The sequence below is a fragment of the Hylobates moloch genome, unplaced genomic scaffold (assembly GCF_009828535.3).
Source record: "Hylobates moloch isolate HMO894 unplaced genomic scaffold, HMol_V3 SCAFFOLD_5, whole genome shotgun sequence".
Lineage (NCBI taxonomy): Eukaryota > Metazoa > Chordata > Mammalia > Primates > Hylobatidae > Hylobates > Hylobates moloch.
Genome location: NW_026652280.1, coordinates 93,893,582 through 93,909,028, shown reverse-complemented (window position 1 = coordinate 93,909,028; position 15,447 = coordinate 93,893,582). Strand labels below are relative to the sequence as shown.

The following is a 15,447-nucleotide window of genomic DNA, read 5'->3' as shown; positions in this document are numbered from 1 at the left end:
TGGGTAGAAGCCTGGGCTGCTGCTAGACAATACACAGGAGAGCTGCCCACAGCAAAGAACTATCTGGCCCAAAATGCCAATCATGCCAAGGCTGAGAACCAGGTGCCTGGTTTAGGACACTTTTCACAATGTGATTAAAAACAAAGCAATTTCAAACTTTAGTGCAACAGCATAAATCACACACTATGACACAGTTCCACTGGCAAACAATACATATCTTTTCTAGTTTCCTTATTATTGTTGTAATAATAGTAATAAAAACTATCATTTGCATAGTTTTTATATTGTCTTATTCACCTCTCAATAACTCTGCAGAGTAGGAAACAGTCTGGTAAATGTGAAGTAATATGAAGGCCTGAATTTATTTCTTCCAGTTCCAGATCCCATACTTGTTCTAATATACAGGAATTTTTGATAGTATGTGTATTGGGATGGTATAAGTTGTGGGTTGAGAGCTTTTCCTGCCCCTGAAGTTTACTTAATAGTAATTATGCACAGTTGAGAAAAAGATAATTCTAAATTCTCTAGAACCAAGTTGAAAGAAGGCTTAATCCTGTAAGACTCCCACGTTTTGAAGAGGAAGAAAAGCGTCAAGAGATATGAAAGGGGACTGAGAAAGAGGGAAGGTTGTCGTTTTGGGAAATGAATTATTTGCAAAAAGAGGAAAGTTTTTCCCTGTCTCTTCTTTGGGGGAGGGGAAGGGTGTGTTCAACTGGGTTCCTTCCCTCCCAAAGCTGAAGGAAGAGACTTCACAAGAATTTAATGTTAAATTTGTGGCATATGCAAGAAGTGGAGACCAACAGCTCATTCTCTGGCTGTCTATCCACTTAGCCATCAGTTTTCTGATCTGCCTTTTGGAGAGAGGCAGCCTGCTCATACCAGGTGAAGATGGCTTAAGGATTAATCCTCAATCATTTTTCCAGTTTCTGAAGAAATGAAACATGGATCCAGCCAATGCTGGCAGTTTCCAATGTTGGGGCTAGAAAGGTTGATGACATAAGAGGCTGGAGGCTGGGGCTTGGCCAGAAGATGATTGATTATATGCAGTATGATGGTTTTGGCAAAATGTTCTCCAAGCTTAGGCTGTACCAGCTAAATTGGTCTCAAAATCCGATGTTTAAAATCAATGTCATTTCATCATGCAGTTAAAATTCCACAGGCACCAATCTCAACAACTGTTACAAGGATTTTCAAACGGACATATTTATTCCAGTTAAGGTTTCTGCCCTGATATTTTTTAAAGACTCGATAAAATATCAACTATTTCTATACAAATTATGTGTTAACAATTTTTAAAAGGTTGGTGTAAATATGATTAAATGCTTATAGCCTTACAAAAACCTATCTGACTGAAATCTAATAGCACCAATTAATTAGATTTTATCAATGCTTCTCTTTTCCCTTCATTAGATCCTATTTCAAAAAGGCCCCTCGGAACAGCAAAAGACCAGAAAAATATTAATATTCCGTGTTTGTATGAAAGGCCAGCTACTCACTTTCCCAAGCTCCCTTACAGCTAAAGCCTACACCTGTGACCTGGGCTTTCCTACTCAGATGCGTCCACCTTAAACTAAGTAGGGGATTAATGTACAGAGAAGCAAGAACAGGCCAGCTATGGTGGCTCATGCCTGTAACCCAGCTTGAGACCAGGAGTTTGACACCAGCCTGGGCAATGTAGCAAGACCCTGTCTCTACAAAAGACATTAAAAAAAAAAAACTTACAAGGGGCCAGGCATAGTGACTCACACCTGTAATCTCAGCACTTTGGGAGGCTGAGGCAGGTGGATTGCCTGAGCTCAGGAGTTTGAGACAAGCCTGGGCAACATGATAAAACCCCATTTCTACTAAAAAATACAAAAAGTTAGCCAAGCACGGTGGCACACAACTGTAGTCCCAGCTACTTGGGAGGCTGAGGCATAAGAATCACTTGAACTGGGAGGCACAGATGGCAGTAAGCGGAGATCATGCCACTGCACTCCAGCCTGGGTGACAGAGTGAAACTCTGTCTCCAAACAAACTTATCTGGGCATGGTGGCATGTGCCTGTAGTCCCAGTTACTCCAGAGGCTGAGGCAGGAGGATTGCTTGAGCCCAGGAGTTCAAGGCTGTAGTGAGCTATGATTGCATCACTGCACTCTAGCCTGGGCAACACAGCGAGACCCCATCTCAAAAAAAATTAGTAACAGCAAAGAATCTCTTTGAATGTGGTCATGACAGCAGAGGCCTGCAGTAGACTAGAGTCTATGTGGCAGCCATACAAGCTCTGGGGTCTAATATTCAACAAGGGTAGAGATGCTGCCTTATCAGACACAGAGTGATTTTGGATTTGACTCTGGATGCCTCTTTGAGCTTGGCTCTCCAACTGTCTTGGTGATACTTTGAGCTACCCAATATCCTTTCAATAAATTATTTTTCTGCTGAAAGTAGACAAGCTGTTTCTGTTGATAGAGCTAAGCTGTAGACTTGACCAAGTGGAGGAAAGTAGAGGATAGTGGGGATGTAATGTTAAGCCAACACTGACGATGGCACTGCACAAAGACAAAGAACCAGGGTCCTCGATGACAACACTGTGATGTTGCTGAATCAACCAAACCCAGAGCGTGTCCTTCTGCACCTCTTTATTATGTGAGTAATGAGTTTCATTGTGGTTTAAGCCAGTTTGAATCAGATTTCCCATTACTTGCAGCACAAAGAATCCCAGTGGAGATAGTGCTTCATAAGCCATAGTTATTACCATCTACCCACCTGTTAGTGGTGTTGGGAGAAGTGAATCAGTTATTCCAAGCAAAAGATTTGCCTAGGGCCTGATAAATAGTGATCCTTCACGAATGTCAATTTCTTGTTAATTTTACCTGCAGTTGTCGGATACTGATGCGCAAGTCAGATTCATTAAATCCATATGGAATATTCCAACCAAGAGGACCAAATTTCTTTCTCTCTTGCACAAGGGCATGAAAAAAACAAACTCCAAACAGTAACTTCTCCCAGGCCTTTAATATAAAAAGTACACAACAAGAAAAAAATTCTGGTCAGATTCCATCAGTAAAATGAGAGGAATAGATAAATGATGTTTCTCACAAGATTCTGTGATCACGTATCTCTACAAACTTCTATTTTAAAAAAAATCCTATCTAAAATAATACTTACTATAAATAGTATTCATCTCATGACTTAATTCAAATCTCCAAAGCTGGACAAACCACAGTAATATTAAGCCTTGTTAAAATGCAAAAATGTTATCATTTTACCAAAGTATTGACTAATAATACTTTGGTATTACTTGTAGAGATTTACAACTTCAATACTTAAATGTTATTCTGTAAACTTGTTGGCATATGCTTGAGACTGTAAGTGCAGGGGAATGATTAACCATTATGGTATGAATAAATCCCAACATGTCATTCATGACTTTGTGACTTTCCATTTGAAAATCATTTTTGAAACCATTGTTTATTTGATCTGCTTTGTGGCATCCTCGTGTCTGTGATATGCATGTTGCTTGGGCTTCTCAAGAAATCTGTGTCAGTGTTCCAGAGGATGGTCGCCCAACTCTTTAAGGTCCCCCCAAGTAAATCTCAAGTATGATACATAGCATATATTTTAATTTAGAACATTTCAAACATAGCTCCAAATCCAGTGAAAGTCCATCCAGCTATTTTCATATAATGCAGTAGTAGACATTATTCTTCAATATTAAAATGCAAGTACACTATGCTTTACTGAGTAGATACGTTTTTGAAATGTTGTAAGTACATCAAAGCATATTTTAAATATACTAGATGAATGCTGTGGTGAAACATTTCATAGGGGAAGAAACTTTAGCAATAAGAACAATTATCTAATTTACATATATTTTCGACATATTTTTAAATAGTGGGTTTTCTTAAGGCAGGAACCATCCTTAAAATTCTGGAAAACTGAATGATCTCATTTGTTTCTGTCTTTGGACTTTATCTAGACTGGGTTCCTCCAAAAGTAGACCTTGAGAGAAAGATGCAGGTGAAGGTGGGTGTATGTGAGAAGTGATCCCAGGAAGCAGGAAAGGAGTAGGGAAAGGGAGGCAGAGAAAAAGGAAAAGTATCAGGAAGAATTATGGAAGTTGTTGCTGTGATGAGGACTCAGTTCTGCTGGGACAAGTGGTCTCTGAATAGTTGAAGGTTGCCCCTGGGGTTGATAATTTCTCCACATTTTTGGTCTATGCTTGTGTGTGTGTGTCTACTGGCCAAGAAGGCTCCTGTTGCATCAGAGAAATCTTGAGGAAAGAAAAGAAAGATGCATACTTGAGATAAGGTGCTGTAGCCTATGAAGAGTCTGAACTCACAAAGAACTATCTTCTACAATTGTGGCTGAAATTAGATATGGATCGAAGAGCTGTGACAAAGGACATCAGAGTAGTTTGCCACAGTCCTGTTACCTAGATATTTTAAAAACTAGATATTCTTTAAAAAACTTTTAAACATTAAAACATATTTTCTTAAAAAATAACCCCTTCCTTTTTTTTTTGCTCGTTTTTGACTAAGCCAAGGGGGCAACAGGATGCTGCCTTCTCTGCCTAAAGATGATACCACTGACCTGCCATCAGTGAGGGTATGCATTTTAGTTTGTTTTCTATGACATGATGCTGTTTTGTGCTGACTCATTCAAACTCCTTAGCAAGGCATGTAAAGACTTCCAGTCTTGACCCAATATTCCTTCCCGTTCTTATTTCCTACCAGTTTAGCCAAAATGAGGTCCTTATTGCTCTTTCAACAACCTTGTCATAATAGTTGTACATATTAAACATACTTCTTGTGCCTACTTCAAATATTACTTCTTCCATGAAGCTTTTTTTCAACTCAGCCAAGCAGAGTTAATCACACACAAATGTAAAGAGTCAGATGTCCTGGGTACCAAATCCCACCTCCAACACTGGGCTGAGCTGTACAACTGATATCGTTTGGCTCTGTGTCCCCACCTAAATCTCATCTCAATTTGTAATCCCCACTTTTCAAGGGAGGGACCTATAATCCCTGCGTGTTGAGGGAGGGAGGTGACTCAATCATGGGGGCAGTTTCCCCCATACTGTTCTTATGATAGTGAGTTCTCACGAGATCCGATGGTTTTATAAGCATTTGGAAGTTCTTCCTTCACTGTTCTCTCTCCTGCTGCCTTGTGAAGAAGGTGCTTGCTTCCCCTTCACCTTCCACCATGATTGTAAGTTTCCCGAGGCTTCCCTAGCCATGTGGAATTGTAAGTCAATTAAACCTCTTTCCTTTATAAATTACCCAGTCTTGGGTATTTCTTTATAGCAGTGTAAGAACGGACTACTTCAATGACCTCAATAATTTATTTAATTCATTTGAGCCTCAATTTCCTTATTTAACAAATAGATGTATGCAAATGATACCTACATTAGAGGACTGTTGCAAGGCTTATATATTTAAACTAACTGAAATCTGCTGGTGGTCAATAAATGTTTGCCCCTTTCCTCTCTTCCTTTCTTTGTCCTCCCTTAGTTCATAACACTATCATGGCTGTTGCACGCAGTGGTTGCTAACTTAGTTGAACATGCAAATTTGTTTGTTTATATCATATGTTTTAATAATTTTCATTTTATTGTGGTAAAACAGTTAACATGAAATCTACCATCTTAAATTTTTAAGTGTACAATACAGTATTGTTAACTATAAGGACAATGTTGTACAGCTAATCTCCAGAATTTATTTGCCTTGCATAATTGAGACACTATTCCCATTAATAAGCAACTCGCTATTTCCCCCTCCCACAGCCCCAGGTAACCACCTTCTGATTCTATGAGTTTGACTATTTTTGTTACCTTATATAAGTGGAGTAATACAGCATTTCTCTTTCTGTGACTGGCTTAGTTCACTTAGGATAATGTCTTCAAGTTTTATCCATGTTGTCATATATGGCAGTATTTTCTTCTTTTTAAGGCTGAATAATATTCTATGAATGGGCATTTAGGATATTTCCACATATTGGCTATTGTGAATAATGCTGCAATGAACATTGGCCTGCTAATATCTCTTAGAGATCCTGATTTCAATTTTTTTTTGGATACTCAGAAGTGAGACTGCTGGATCATATGTTCTGTTTTTAATTTTTTGAGAGTCTCCATACTGTTTTCCTTAATGGCTGCACCACTTTGCATTACCACCAACAGTGTACGAGGGCTCCAATTTTGTCCTTGCTAATACATGCTGTTTTTTGTTTTTTTGAAAATAGCCATCCCAGAAGGTATGAGATGATATCTCATTGTGGTTTTGATTTGCATTTCCCTGCTGACTAGTGACATTGAGCATTTTTTCATATATCTGTTGGCCATTTGTATGTCTTCTTTGGAGAAATGTCTATTCAAATCTTTAGCCCATTTTAAATCTGGTTACTCTTTGTTTTTTATTGTTGTTATTGAGGTGTTCCATATATATTTTGGAAATTAACCCCATATCTAATACATGGTTTGCAAATAATTTCTCCCATTCCTTAGGTTGGCTTTTCACTTTGTTGATCATTTCCTTTGCTGTGCAGAAGCTTTTTAGTTTGATTTGATCTCACTTTCTTTTTGTTGCCTATGCTTTTGGTGTCATATCTATGAAATTATTGCTAAGATCAATGTCATGAAGCTTTCCTTCTAAGTGTTCTTTCATAAGTTTTACAGTTTCAAATCTTACATTTAAGTCTTTAATCCATTTTGAGTTGATTTTTGTGTATAGTGTAAGATAAGAGTTAAATTTCATTCTTTTGCATGTGGATATGCAGTTTTCTCAATACCAGTTGTTGAAGAGACTATACTTCTCCCATTGTATATTCTTGGCACTTTTGTCAAAGATCAGTTGACCTTATATGTGTAGATTGATTTCTGAGCTCTCTATTCGTTTCCACTGGTCTGTATGTCTGACTTTATGCTAGTACGGGTTGAGCATCCTAAACCCAAAAACCCAAAATCCAAAATGCTCCAAAATCCAAAACTTTTTGAGTACCAACATAATGCTCAAAGGAAATGCTCATTAGAGCATTTCAGGTTTTGTATTTTTGTATTTGGAATGTTAACTGGTAAGTATAATGCAAATATTCCAAAATTTAAAAAAAATCCCAAGCATTCCAGATAAGGAATACTTAACCTGTACCATACTGTTTTAATCACTGTAGCTTTGTATTATATTTTGAAATCAGGAAGTAGCCTGATTTCAGAGAACAAAGCCTCTAGCTTTGTTTTTTCTCAACATTGATTTGGCCATTTAAGATCTTTTGTGGTTCTATATGAATTTTAGAGTTTTTTAAGATTGGGATTTTGATAGGGATTGCTAAATTAAATCTGTAGATCACTTTGGTTAGTTTGCACATTTTAATAATATTAAGTCTTCCAATCCATGAACATGGGATATTTTTCCATGTTTGTGTCTTCTTTAACTTATTGCATCAATATTTTGTAGTTTTCAGTGTATACATCTTTCACCTCCTCAGTTGAATTTATTCCTAAGTATTTTATTGTTTTTGGTACCATTATAAATGGGATTGTTTTCCTAACTTCCATTTCAGATAGTTTGTTGTTGGTGTACAGAAATGCAACTGATTTTTATATGTTGATTTTGTACCCTACAACTTTACTGAATTCATTGATTAGCTCTAACAGGTTTTTCTTTTGTGGAGTTTTGTGGTTTTCTATATACATAAGATCACATCATCTGCAAATAAGGACAATTTTACTTCTTCTGCTTTGATTTGGATGCCTCCTGTTTCTTTTTCTTGCCTAATTGTTCTGTCTAGGACTTCCAGTCTATGTTGAACAGAAGTAGAAGGAGTGGGCTTCCATGCCTTCTTTCTGATCTTACAGGAAAAACTTTCAGTTTTTCCATGGTTGAGTATAAGTTGTGGTATTTTCATATTGGCTTTTATTATGTTGAGGTAATTTTCTTCTATTCCTCGTTTGTTAAGAGTTGTTTTTTGGTTTTGTTTTGTTTCTTCCTGAGACGGAGTCTTGCTCTGTTGCCCAGGCTGGAGTGCAGTGGCACGATCTCAGCTACTGCACCCTCCACCTCACAGGCTCAAGCAATTCTCTTGCCTCTTCCCGAGTAATTGGGATTATAGCCACATGCCACTACACCTTGCTAATTTTTGTGTGTGTGTGTGTATTTTTAGTAGAGACAGGGTTTCACCATGTTGGCTAGGCTGGTCTCGAACTCATGACCTCAAGTGATCCTCCTACATCAGTCTCCCAAAGTACCAGGATTACAGGCATGAGCCACCATGCCCAGCTGAGAGTTTATATTATAAACAAGTGTTGAATTTTGTTGGATGCTTTTTCTGCATCTAGTGAGATGATCATGTGACTTTTATCCTTCTTCTGTTACTGTGTATCACATTAATTGATTTTTATAAGTTGAATCATTTTAGCATCCCAGGGGATAAATCCCACTTGGCCATGGTGTATATATATATGATATGCTATATTTATGCTTGTTCTTGAGCCTTACTTCAAATTTAGTGAATCAGAATTCCAGAAGTAGGGCACTGACATCTGTAGCTTTAACAAGTCCCCCAGGTTTGTGGGGATTATGGTTGAGCTTGCCTTCCATAGGTTTCCTTTGACTAAAATGTCAGCTCCATAAAGATAGGAATTTTTACATGTTTTTATATATGTTCATTGCTATATTACCAGTTCCTATAAGAATGCCTTGCACCTAGTAGGTACTCAATAAATATTTACTGAGTAAATAAGTGAAGATACGGAAATGTATCCCTGCCCTTAAGGAGAATAAAGTGAGTACAGCAGACAGATCTATAGACTGATAACAAATGTCTTATCATTGCTAGGTAATTCAAATGCCCAAGATATCAACAACCTGTGACTAAAAAGATCTGATTTACTTTTAATGGCCAAATGATGATAGTTCAAATTATTGCTAGCCTAATTGTCAGAAATTAGCCTTATCGAAAGGCATTCCAGCTATTTCTGGAAGCCTCAGTGGAATTTCAGTATGTCTACAAACCAGTCACCTGCAGAAGCTGGAAGGCAATGGTTTTCAAAGTGTGATTCCAGGACCAGCCACATCAACATCACCAGGGAATTTGTTAGAACTATAAATTCTTAAGCCTCACCCCAGACCCACTGAATTAGAGACTCTGGGGATGGGACCCAGCAAGATGTGTTTGAACAAGCCCTCGAGGAGAAGTGGATGCACACTGAGAACCCATGTCACAGGGCATTTACATTCTTTTACTTCTCTTACCCCAGCTTTCGTTTGTTGGTACTACCATAGAAGTTGCTTGGTGAAGCCTTACCTATTATCACTGTTCATCACAAAAATGATGATACGTGGCAAGGATACTAACTTCAGATATCCCAACAAATCCCAATACTTACGGTGCCAACGCGGCTTGCTCAATGTTGTAATACAAAAGGAGTGAGAATGCTTCTTAACTCAGCACCATTTTTATTTGAATAATCTGAGTCCCAAATTAGCTCTGCTTGAGCTTAGAATCTTCCAAATTTCCCTTCTCTCTTTCTTGCCCTCGCTCTTCTAATTGCAGGAGCTCAAACTCTGGATGGGGTTTGATCAGACACCATACTATCTTCTCCATTCTACTAAGCTCTCTTTCTAAATAAAACCACAAATTATCCTCTCTTGTTCTCAGATTTGCAAACAAAATTATGGCGCAGAACTAGGGTACGCAGAAAGTATCATTAAGCAGAGGGAAAATACCTGACTTTCAAAGAATTTAGTCATTTTACCTTCAATATCATTTTTTCTAGCTCAAACATGCAAATATGATAAATGGTACATGTTGGGGTGAGGGCAGGGGATGATTTTCCCTCAGTAATGTTTCCTTTCATGTGCCCAATTAATAATGTAACATGCTGGACTTTTCTCCATTCTTGTACTCACTTGCTGCAGGAGAGGGGAGTGACCTACCTGACTGGTAAACTTGGGGAAAATTAACCAGATATGCTCAGCCCAGCTTCTCCCTTTTCTTTCTTAGAAGTGAGCTTCTTACAGGGACCTGGGTTTTCCTTTACTCTTCTGGGTGGATAAATTTGCTTAAGTTTAGGGCTCAGGAATATGAAACCCATTTGTTCCTAGATATAAGGTATATCTTCCAAACTAGCCTATATCAATAATTAAGCTTATAATTTGGTTGCCATATATTTATACTTTTCCCTGTTTCTCAATTGGTAAGAATTCAGGTAGGGAAATGAGTACTCTGTACTGGGACCCTTAAAGTCCCCAGTACTGTAAACAAAACTGTTTGAGGTGGATACACGAAAAAGCACTATTAATATGCTTAACATTATTACTAGAATTTAAGTTCCATAAAGGCAGATTTCTTTGTCTATTTTGTTCTCATTGCTTTATATCTACACTACATAGGAGAGGGCCTGGCACACATACTTGTGGAAAAACAATAAACAATGGGAAAATAGATTTCTACTCTTGGGTCCTAATCAAAAACATTACTGGGCTTTGGCTTACAAACTAAGATTAATTCATTCAACAAATATTTATTTCAATGTCTACTATGTGGGAAGTGGAGTACAAACTATATTGAATAAAATGGTGAACAAGATAAGTACAATTTTTGTCTTGTTAGGAAATGCTTAGTTTTAAAAACATTAAATAAAAATTTTATAAAAGCATTATTAAATAAAATTTTACACTTCCATATTTGATCACTATAAAACACATTTTAAAAGTTCCAAAAGATGAATATTACCAGTTCCTTTCCACGGCATCCCTTGAAAAACTCAGGATCAGAAACTGGATCAGTGAGATATGATTGAAGGAGATTCAGCCGAAGACCCGTGGGAGGTTCATTAGTCATTTTTACTCCATTCTGTAGAATTGTTACTGGGAACTAAGACAAAATAAATGGAGAGCATTATACAAGATAGCAAGTACAGGCTCTAAAAGTGCATATACAAGTGGATTAAAAAACAGGCATAATGGAGGACTCCAGAAATATTTAAAAAACCTCTTAAGGTTAAGTATCTGAGGCTTGATCAAGATATGCAGACAGTTGACCAGGCGTGGTGGTGCACGCCTGAAATCCCAGCACTCTGGGAAGCTGAGGCGAGTGGATCACCTGAGGTCAGGAGTTCGAGACCAGGCTGGCTGACATGGTGAAACTGTTTCTACTAAAAATACAAAAATTAGCCAAGCATGGTGGTATGCACCCGTAATCTCAGCTACCAGGGAGGCTGAGGCAGGAGGATCGCTTGAACCCGGGAGGCAAAGGTTGCCGTGAGCCGAGATTGCGCCACTGCGCTCCAGCCTGGGAGACAGAGTGAGACTCCGTCTCAAAACAAACAAAGAAAACAAACAAGATATACCGATAACTAAGTAAATGTACTGAACTCTTTAAGGGAATAAACATACTTTTGGAGATGGATAGCTTGTCAGCCAAAGCCTAAAGGATGAGTTACAGGTTTCAGAGGTAAAATCTTCACATATTTTTTCCAACATGGGCATCCAGGAGACTGCAAGGTGGCAATTCTGTAGGCACACCCAAGTTCCTTCTTCTATTGCTGCTTTAATCATTTTTGCTGCAATCGGTCCTTGTCCCTGTCCCAGTGAAATAGCTTGAAACTTATTTCCAGACATAGATTTATCATTTGCAAATTTCAGCAGGCCTATGAGAGGCACAAAAAAACGGTCACACTACTTACTCTAAAATTATTAAAAAGTGCCTTATGTATAGGTGTTTTATCATGAAAAATTCTAGTTACATTTCTCTGTAATTATCGGATTTACTAACTGATTTATAATCATATAAGAAATGAGTATTGAGCAAGACATTTTATTTATAATTTCTTAAAGTTTACAGTATATGCACTTACTGGCCATAGGATCTGCTCCTGGAGATAGAACAAAAATTAAGGGAATGGTGCAATTTGAATCCAAGTAACTCTTTGTCAAATCAAATGGTGGAGGCTCTACAAACTTTTTCCCTAGTTTGTCAGTTACATAGTTTGTTATAGCTGGGGTTATCTGTTGAAGGGAAAAGATATAATCTTTAGAGCAACTTTTATTTCACATAACAGATTTGAATATTATTGAAAAACAACAAAGAATACAATTTGAGTCTAATGGTCAAAAAAAGCATGTAGCATCATAGACAAAGCACTAATTTCTCTAATAAATAAAAACTATATACATTTATAGGAGAAGACTATCCAAAAGAAAAATGGGCAAAGGAGACAAACTGCTTAGAGAATATGAAGTACAAATTGATCCTAAACATATGAGGGATGCTCAACGTCACTCATTATAGCACAGATTGCATATTGTCCCACTTATTTGTCTTTGTTTGGTATTAGAACCCCAAGTTTTCCTGGCATTTCTTGCAGGTAATGTGGCCATGTGACTAAGTTTTGGCCAGAGAGATATAAGTAGAAATTATGTATGGATCTTCCAGATTATATTTTAAGGAAGCTATTTGCCTTCAACACTTTCTTCTCTTTTCGACATAGTGTTCACAAGCCAGCTTCCATTTTGCTGATGAGGACCACACTGTAAGCATGAAAGAACCTGAGTTTCTGGGTGATCTCAGGAGCTGAGCTTCCCGTCAGCCCTTAATCATTTGCCTCTGAGCTGTTAGGAGAGAGAGAAATTAACTTCTATTTGATTTAAGCCACTGTACTTTAGGTCCCTTTGTTACAGCAGCTTCATTTATACTCTAATACTCATAATAAGAAAAATACAAATTATAACTATACTTAGATACCATTTTTAACCTATTGAATTGTTATATAAATGAGCCAAAGATGGCCTATGAGGCCATGATATCCTGATATTTGGTCAAATAGCAGTCTACATGTTGCTGTGAAGGTATTTTTGGATGAGATTAATATTTAAATTAGTAGATTTGGAGTAAAGCAGATTGCCCTCCATAATGTGGTGGGCCTCATACAATCAGTTGAAAGCCTTAAGAAAGAAGAAAGCCTGATTTCCCCTGAGAAAGAGGACCTTTTGCCAGCAAATTGCCTTTGGACTTGAGCTGCAACATCAACTCCTCCTTGAGTTTCCAGCCTGCCAGCTTACCGTGCAGATTCACCAGCTTCCACAATCACACCAGCCAATTCCTTTCAGAAAATCAAATCAATCAATCAATCAATTCCCCTCCCCTATTGTTTTATTTCTCTGGAGAACAGAGGGAAACAAGTAGAAGGCCTGAATAATATAGGCTTTAATTCCATTTAGTTTAACTCAATTCAATTCAACTTAATTCATAGACATTTGTTGAGCTTCTACCATCTGCCAGACATTGCTCTAAATCCTGGTGATATAGAGCAAAACAACACATGAATCTTGACCTCAAGAAGCTCATAGTCTAGTGGGAGATCCTAAAAAATAAGCAGACAATTATTGTACATTCTAATGGGGTAAGTGCTATGGTATATAAGCACAGGCTTCCAAACATGGCAGACAAAGCAAAAACCCTACATGTGGTATTGAAACAGTATCTCTACTGCCCATCAGGGAGCCATTCTGCAAAGTGCAAATAGGCAAGTGTTCCCAGATACAAAGCTATTAAGTCTTCGCCATGAACAAGGGAGGCTACTGGTGATAAAATAATGAATAAACCATTGTTTAGGGGTTCCAGGGACTTAAAGTGACTCTCTAGTGAGAGTCACTGTGTATGTCTATACATAGACACATATGCACACACAACTATCAGGGAAGAATGAGATGAATATTAACCAAGTACAAAGGTCTTTGGGAATCAGGGTAAGGAGTAAAACATTTATGTAGGCCTCTGTTTAAATCTACTCAGAGACAGGTGAGACTTTACTAAAATTGTAAATTTTTTTTTTTAAAAACGGAAGAAACAAAGGGACTATTGCAATCACTTTCAACACCTTCATATTTTTCATGGTATAGGTGAAGTGACTTACTGGTAAAGATTCTTTCCTCAAACAAACCTTAGTTAGACAGGCTCCTCTGAACCCCTTTTTCTATGAGGCCTTGTCTTCAAGAGCCCAGTTGTAGCAAGAATCCTGCTAGCCAGTTTAGTGAGAGTCCCCCACCCTCTACATCCGATCACCCTCCATATCTGATCAAATTCCTCATACCCTGCCATCACCCAGGTGGTATCTCATCACCCTGGCCTGCTTTCAGCAAGAATTCTATTAGATCAGGGTAGCAAGAATTCCCCCTACCCTTGATGTCTCTTAGTAATTTCCCCCGACCCTGCTCCTTGACTATAAATCCCCAACTGTGTCTGCTGTATTTGGAACTAAGCCTGAGCTGTCTTTCCTACTGTGATAGTCTTGAACAAAGTCTTCCTTACTGCTTTAACATTTGTCATGAATAATTTTTCAACTTTACTCAAAGTTTAAACTAGATGTATGAACATGGTTTTTTGTTTTCTTTCTATTACAAAATTATCCCTTTGTAATACTATGATCACCTTTCTTAAATTTGTGAAAATTGGTATCAGCCTACTTATCTTACCTTTAGAAAGATTTCTGTGCATGTTTGAACTAATAAAATTGTGACATGTACAAAATTTTCTGCCATCTTCTACTTTTAGCTATGATGTGGTTATAGGGATTGCATTTACCCTACCACCACAAACAATTTAAAAAACAGTCACAATTAATGAAACCACCATTTTTGCACAGGGGGCAATAGGTGGTATAGGACTGTGATCACTGAGAAAAAGAAAAACTGAACGCTATTCTCTCAGCCTTCTTCTTGGAGGTATGCTAGACTGTGGAACAGGGAGAGTGATTAAGGCAGAGCAATGCAGTGACACTGAGTTGGGAAAACAAGAAAAAGACTACAAAGGGGCCAAGGCTGCTGGAAGTTGCAGAGTTCTAATTAGGATAGAACTATCCAGGAAGAGTTCAGAAATCTGCTCACAGTACCTCTGAATCCTTGCTGAACACTATGGTGTGTATGCATGAGACCAAGAAAAGAGCATCTGAGGTGCTGTAACCAGGAGATTTGGGGAGCTACCACTGTTCATGAAGGCTGGGACTCATTCAGGTTCCCAAAAGCCATAGAGAGTCTTTAGTGATCGCTTGGAGCATTCAGTAAAGGCCGCAGACGGGTGGCACTTTGGTAGAGCTAAACTATGCATTGAATAAAGGCTATTCTAGACCAGTCCTAACAAATATTAAATATTTGAAACGAACAATTCAAACTTCAGTAATTTAACTACATAACCACAGAAGTTGACGAACGTTCTGTAGAAGGCTAGATAGGAAATATTTCAGGCTTTGTGGGACATATACAGTTTCTGTTGCATGTTCTTTTTTATTTTATTATTTTATTTTTTTACGAGACAGAGTCTCGCTCTGCCACCCAGGCTGGAGTGCAGTGGTTCGATCTTGGCTCACTGCAACCTCTGCCTCCCAGGTTCAAGTGATTCTCTTGCCTCAGCTTCCCGAGCTCGAACTCCTGACCTAGCGATCCACCCACCATGGCCTCCCAAAGTGCTGGGA

At 38.1% G+C, this 15,447-nt stretch overlaps 1 protein-coding gene across 1 annotated transcript in view; it reads right to left on the bottom strand.

Annotated features, from left to right (window-relative positions):
• The window catches only part of DNAH12 (dynein axonemal heavy chain 12), a 258,401-nt gene that overhangs the window by 18,205 nt on the left and 224,749 nt on the right, over nucleotides 1–15,447 (bottom strand). The window contains exons 64-67 of the mRNA XM_058439110.1: nucleotides 11,836–11,986; nucleotides 11,375–11,628; nucleotides 10,713–10,853; nucleotides 2,852–2,989 (exon numbers count right to left, since the gene is read on the bottom strand). Of these exons, the coding sequence (XP_058295093.1) occupies nucleotides 2,852–2,989; nucleotides 10,713–10,853; nucleotides 11,375–11,628; nucleotides 11,836–11,986 (684 nt within the window). The remainder of the gene's footprint in view (nucleotides 1–2,851; nucleotides 2,990–10,712; nucleotides 10,854–11,374; nucleotides 11,629–11,835; nucleotides 11,987–15,447) is intronic.